Source organism: Lipophrys pholis (genome assembly GCF_963383615.2).
Source record: "Lipophrys pholis genome assembly, chromosome: 11".
In the NCBI taxonomy this organism is placed as follows: Eukaryota; Metazoa; Chordata; class Actinopteri; order Blenniiformes; family Blenniidae; genus Lipophrys; species Lipophrys pholis.
In genome coordinates, this window is record NC_137631.1 from 5275337 (window position 1) to 5281336 (window position 6000).

The 6000-nt window shown below is 45.1% G+C and overlaps 1 protein-coding gene across 1 annotated transcript in view; it reads right to left on the reverse strand.

The window, feature by feature from the left end:
• map1ab (microtubule-associated protein 1Ab) overlaps nt 1-4723 on the reverse strand; it is a 90370-nt gene extending 85647 nt beyond the window's left edge. Inside the window, exon 1 of the mRNA XM_080474481.1 lies at nt 4429-4723. Within this exon, the coding sequence (XP_080330607.1) occupies nt 4429-4705 (277 nt within the window). The 5' untranslated portion in view covers nt 4706-4723. The remainder of the gene's footprint in view (nt 1-4428) is intronic.
• Nucleotides 4724-6000: the final 1277 nt, after the last annotated feature.

Below are 6000 nucleotides of genomic sequence, written 5' to 3' on the forward strand. Positions count from 1 at the left end.
TTTACATTGTTGATTTTATGGTGTCAATTTTTTAGGTTTTGAAAATAGGTGAGTCAGCATTTAATTTATTTATTTATATATTTATTTATTTAGACATTTATATTACAAGTGTATTATTTATCTAAAGGTTTGTTCAATAATGACAAAGGTTAACATTGCAAAGGTCAGCAGCGGGAGGAACAATGGTGGCGCATCAGGCTAAAGACGCGGATGAATCTGTCAAAAAGAAAAAAAAAGACTGAACTAAGAAAGTTATATAGAATATAGCACTGGACAAAAAAGTTGGGACTCGGTGACAAATTCACGTCTTCACACACAAGAGACAATTTGGACACATTAAGTTCAAATGCATGTTTTTGACGTCTGGGAGGAAACCGGCAGAAAGCTGCGTTAAGGCTCCTGCAGGCTGTGTCATTATAATAATCTTGCACGTTCACAGCTTGCCACACCGTACGACACCAATCTAATAAACTTTGGGCCACGATGTGAAGTTTGCTGTTTGCAGATTGTACGATGAAAACACAAGCTGAATCGCCGCCGCCACCGCCACCGCCGCCGCCGCCACCGCCACCGCAGCCGCCACCGCCACCGCCGCCGCCGCCGTCGGGATGCGATTGTACAAGAATCGCACGTCATAATCATGAAACGTGGGCGGAGCCCTCAAAGGAGAGGTCAACTTTCGGATGACAATCTTGCAAAGGGAGCTTGAAGTAAATACTTGTTAGCATCAACTAGCATTTTAAGCTAGCATTTACGGTTTTGTTCTTTCATTTTCCAACAAAACACAGTTTTTGTAACGGTGACATACAGGCTGCAGGCCACAGCATCAGGCACCATCACTCCAAATATCCGACACTGTCAGAATTTTATTGCGGATCGTCTTTGGTCACAAGACCGTGACAACAACAGTCCTAGAACCGGTCTCACTGTGTGGCGTTGGACCATCGATCCATTGCCAAGACCAAACATGTCACCATGATCGCTATCTCTCCGTTAGAAAGGGAGGTTAATGTCTGAGTTATCTCATTTAGGTGCTACTCATTCAGTAGAGTGAAGTTTAGTAAAATAGTAACAGGAAAACAGCTGTGGCTACAGCTAAAGAAGAGAGACAGCAGCTCTGCAGCTTTCCCATAAAAACTTTAAGAACTAGCAGCACCACTAATCATATAGTAAGCGGTTACTTGTGAGTTGCTAAATGAGGTGTGACGACTTACTGCCAACACTGCGGAGACCTTTTCTTTTTCCTGACTTTTATTAACCTAAACCATTAATTTAAAAAAAGATAAATGAATAGATTCTTCTATAAAATGAAGAATCTATGTCAGCACTAAAAGTTAATTTTGTCTTTCTGTGTGACTTTCTGCAAGGAGAAGATAATTTAACATTATCTTATTAATTTAATAGTCCTTCCAGAAACTAAAAAAAAACCCGGAGTAACTGAGTACTCCCTCAGCACAGAGGTTAAATGAACATGTGCTCACAATTTAGTTTTCTCTGTTCTGCAAACTAAAATATGGATTGAGAAAGCATAAATCCATTCAACTCAACAGATTAAGAAAACCATCACATAAAAATAGGTTCCTTTCTATAAATGTGGCAACATCTTGACTTAGACCCTGTTTGCTAAACTTTCATTGCTTTCTGAGTGTCCGTTTACACGACGATGGTGGTTGTTGCCACTTTTTGTAAAACGACTCCCAAGGTGGAAGTTTTCGAAAAAGCTCAGGCCCCGGGGTAAATAGTTCTTCTGCTCATGCACGAGTCAATGGACTATAACAAACATGGCGGCCTCCAGAGCGTCATGACTCCCAGCCTATATTCCCCTAGGACTTGGTAGGCTTATAGTTGAGAATACACAAAATGATGTCGCAGCATTTCAAAACTTTGACTCGGCATCACAAAACTCACTTATCGACAATCCAAACAATTGATTTAGTCATGACGATTGTGCAATTAATTCATTTTTAAATTGCAATAACACTTATTATTCTTGAACCTTTCAGGAGCACAAGAGAAGGAAAATCAAGAAAAAATCCACAAGAAAAAATTGTCAACAAACTTTTGCTGCTGGTGGGAAAAAGTGATAGAAAAAAACTAGGAAAGGAGCACTGTTATTTAGTAATACATGTCAAAGCACGTGTTCACCTGATATCATGCAACCATAGCAAGGACAATATGTATTTATCAGGTTTATTATCATATATTAACATACCTATTTGCTGTCAATAATTAAAACACTGCCTCATATCAAGCAAACATTTACTGGATAAAGTCTCTTAAGTGTGAGGACTTGCTGTAGATCCTTGTATAAATAACAACCTCAGGTATTAAATGTGATGAAAAACCACCTGACATCGAACAACATGAGAATGAACAGTTGCTTTTGCGCAAAGTCAATATATTATAGATGAAATAGTTTCATAAAGCACCACAAAGTGGGGCTCACACACCTAAGGGAGCATGTTGGGATTTTATGTATTGCCCAAAGGCACTCCGACATAGGTCATGGGACAGAGATGGGGGATGGAACCGGGTAACCTTTGAATATGATGAAGGCTCACTGTACCGAGAGCATCTGACATTCATTAAATCGGTTGACTCCATTTTTAAAGGAGGATGGGAGGGTAAGCAGGTGCAGCATTCTGTCACGCAAAAAATCCTCCCGTCGATTAATGCGACCGTCAACAGATTGAGCCCGGGGTTTGCTTTGCTCTGCAGCGATGGCGACTCGATGAGGCCTACAGGGGGGATCCTGCAGCGAGCGAGTAATGAGAGTCGGTGGCGGGTCATTCACACTGAGTCGCACTTCAAACACAGACCTGGGTGAAGGATCGATGGCGTAATGAGCTGCGCGGGCGTGACGGCGAGCTCGCCGCAGAGCGGCAGATAAGGAGGAGGTCAGAGGGGACGGACGCACGCAGGACGTCGTGTCATGGGCCGAGAACACGGGAGATGTTGTACGACAGCCTATTTAACGCCTCTCGACTCGGCCCGGTGCTGAGCGAGCGCGGGCCTGCCGCGGCTAATCAGGGGAAGTGGAAGGAGGCGTTCAGCTCACAGCTCTGAGATTTTAAGCTGAGTAATGATGAGCCCCACAGGAAGCCACTTCTGTCTGGAGTAGCTGTTATGTCACCAGCGTCAGGTCTATCGCCAGAAACGATATGGAGACAGTCTCAGAGAGACGCCACACACACATTCAGAGACTAATACACTATAAACATTAACAATGGGAGTACACGGACATTCATGTTCACAGACGACCGAAGAGACTATGGACTGAGAGTCATGACACTCTGGAGGCCGCAGTTTGATATTGTCCATCGACTTGCGTTTTTTTTTTTCTACTTCCGGCGCCACTTCGAGCGCTCGCACCTTCCAGCAGCTCTCTACGTTTCTGTGAATTTCCCCACGGGGATGAAAAAAGCATCCATCCACCCATCAATTCATGAGCAGAAGAAGTATTTACCACGACTGTGCTGCGCATGCGCAAAAGTTGCGGTTTGTTTTTCCTATTGAGACGGAGTCGGTTCATTTTCAAAAAGGTCCACCTGGGGAGCCGTTTTGAAAAACTTGCATCTTCAGTGGCTCCGAGCCCCATTGTCGTATAAACGGATGCCCAAAACACAACAAAAGTTTTCTGGGATCACTTGAAAACGTTGCTGTGTAATTGAACATCACTCTGAATCCACACGACTTGTGAGAGTTCTGGATAAGTGACATGACAGTAGAACTTTACATTCAAGTTTGATTGAATTTATTGGCATTTACAAAGTAAAGTAAAAAAAAAATCAATATTAGGGCATTTTAATCGATGCCTCCTGATGCAAAATCCTGTGAGTGTCACATAACCAAGTCTATATTTGCAGGTTTCATGCATGTTTTTACAAATTACAACAAATCTACATTTGTTGTAGTTTTTACAAAGTCATCCCGATTGGACCCTGTGGCAGGCCAATTGTGGCCCCCGGGCCACATGTTTGTTACCCCTGCAGTGGACTGATCCAGCGGTGCAAACAGCTCAGGTAAATGTATTAGGACTTTCAAAAGTAATGCAAAAAAATTATCTCACAATAATTGCTCAACTTTTAAAGAGCAAATAGTAACTTTTGGATAACTGATTTCCCTGGTATTTATAGAACAAATAACCCTGCACAGTGAGACATGAACAGATTAAAAAGACCTGGATGTTTCTACCAGGTTGAGCCCCTCAGGAGGGGTTTTGGTCAAATGTTGCTGGATGACAGTAAAACACCCAGGAGGAGGGATGCTGCTGTCCCATGCTGCAATGCTGCAGCAGCCTCCACTCACGGACTCTGTCAATGCGTCAAAACGTCTCTGCGCCGGGAGGATGCTTCACTCTCCCGGCTGAACCGGAGCCGGACAGCCCGGCGGCCGGAGCCGGACAGCCGGGCCGTCGCGCTCACTCACCCCGCTCTACGTGCGCTCTGGCCCGGTCCAGCTGGTGCTCCGTGCCGATCTCCCCGATCACGATCAGCATGTAGTAGCCGCCCCGGTTGAACGGCCCCCCGCGCCGCCGTCTCCTTCCTCCCCCTCGGCGGTGCCGCAGTCGCTCCTCGGACCCCGGCGGCGGCGGCGGAGACGCGTTAAAGTCCTCGTCCTCCTCCACCACCGGGAGCGCACCTCGCACCGGGATCTCCATGGCAACAAGCCCCGGAGCTGACGCCGGGCCGGACTCCATCGCCATGACAACTACCGGTGTGCGCGAGGGGGAAGAGTTTGGTGGGGAGGAGGGGGAGGACGAAGAGGAGGTGGAGGAGAAGGAGGGGGGGGGGGGGGGGGGGGGGGGCTAAGAGGATGTTCAAACTTGAACTTCCTCTTATACAGTAAAAGGATTTGATATCTTGCAGTTTTGAAACTTTATTTATTATTTGTTTTTAGAATGATCCCCTTCAGTGTGAAATTCATTGACCCTATTTTCTGCCACAGTTCAGTGCCGAGGGTCATGCTCAGGGACTCACAGGATTCAGACCTGCAACCCTCACACCGTAAATGATGACATACAAATTAATGAAAAAGATAATTTAACCAAACTCAGTTTTTACGAACCTGTTGGGAACACTACTTTTAAATAATTAAGTAGTAATTTGGGGTTGGGTTAACTTGATGTATCCCAGTTACATTAACTGAGGAAAAACGATTTATTTTCCCAGTGTCCTTTGCACATTTTTTCATACATGCGCAGAGCCTTTTATGCCACACGTGTCCCACATGTCTACAGTCATGGCTCGGTTTTTAGAGTGGTCGTCTCCCTATTGGAAGGTGGCAGGTTCAACTCCCAATCTCTGCCTGCCTACAAGCTGGAGTGTCCTTGGGCAAGACACTGAACCCAGAACTGCATTCCATCCGTCCACATTCACTCCTAGGAGTAATTTAGGCTCACCAATTCACCTCACATGCTTTTAGATTCCGTGATTAAATACCCGCATGCACAGGGAGAACGTGCAAACTCCACACAGAAAGGCCCGGGCCGGTATGTGGCATAAAAGGAGTTAAACGCTGACTCACCTCTTTTTAAAATACCCCTTAAAGTTCCCCTTAAAATCAAGAGGGCTTCACCAAATGAAATGGCAGAAGAAGAAAAAATGAAACATCGTAAACAGCTAAAATAGATAGTCTACATGTCTTTACAGGTTAAACTGCTAAAAATGTATTATGAAATAGATAAAATAGTGAACAGGCCTGAAGCAGCTGAGATGACTAAGGCAGGATTTCTGAGTGAAGCAGGATCAGAACACTTTGAGGCACTGGAAACATTTGCACATGCATCATGTCTACAGATCCATTCATTGCTCTGACAACAAAATGCTTTGGAACCTGCCCGGCGCCTCAGATCCTCTGACCCCTCGCTGTGATTTGTTCCTGAATTCAGAACAGGATCATATGGTGACGCTGTCTTATGTCAAACATAAGCTCCATGGACCAAAACAGGCGCACCACATGGTCCAGCCCGGCCTACACAACCACAATGAGGAGAAACAG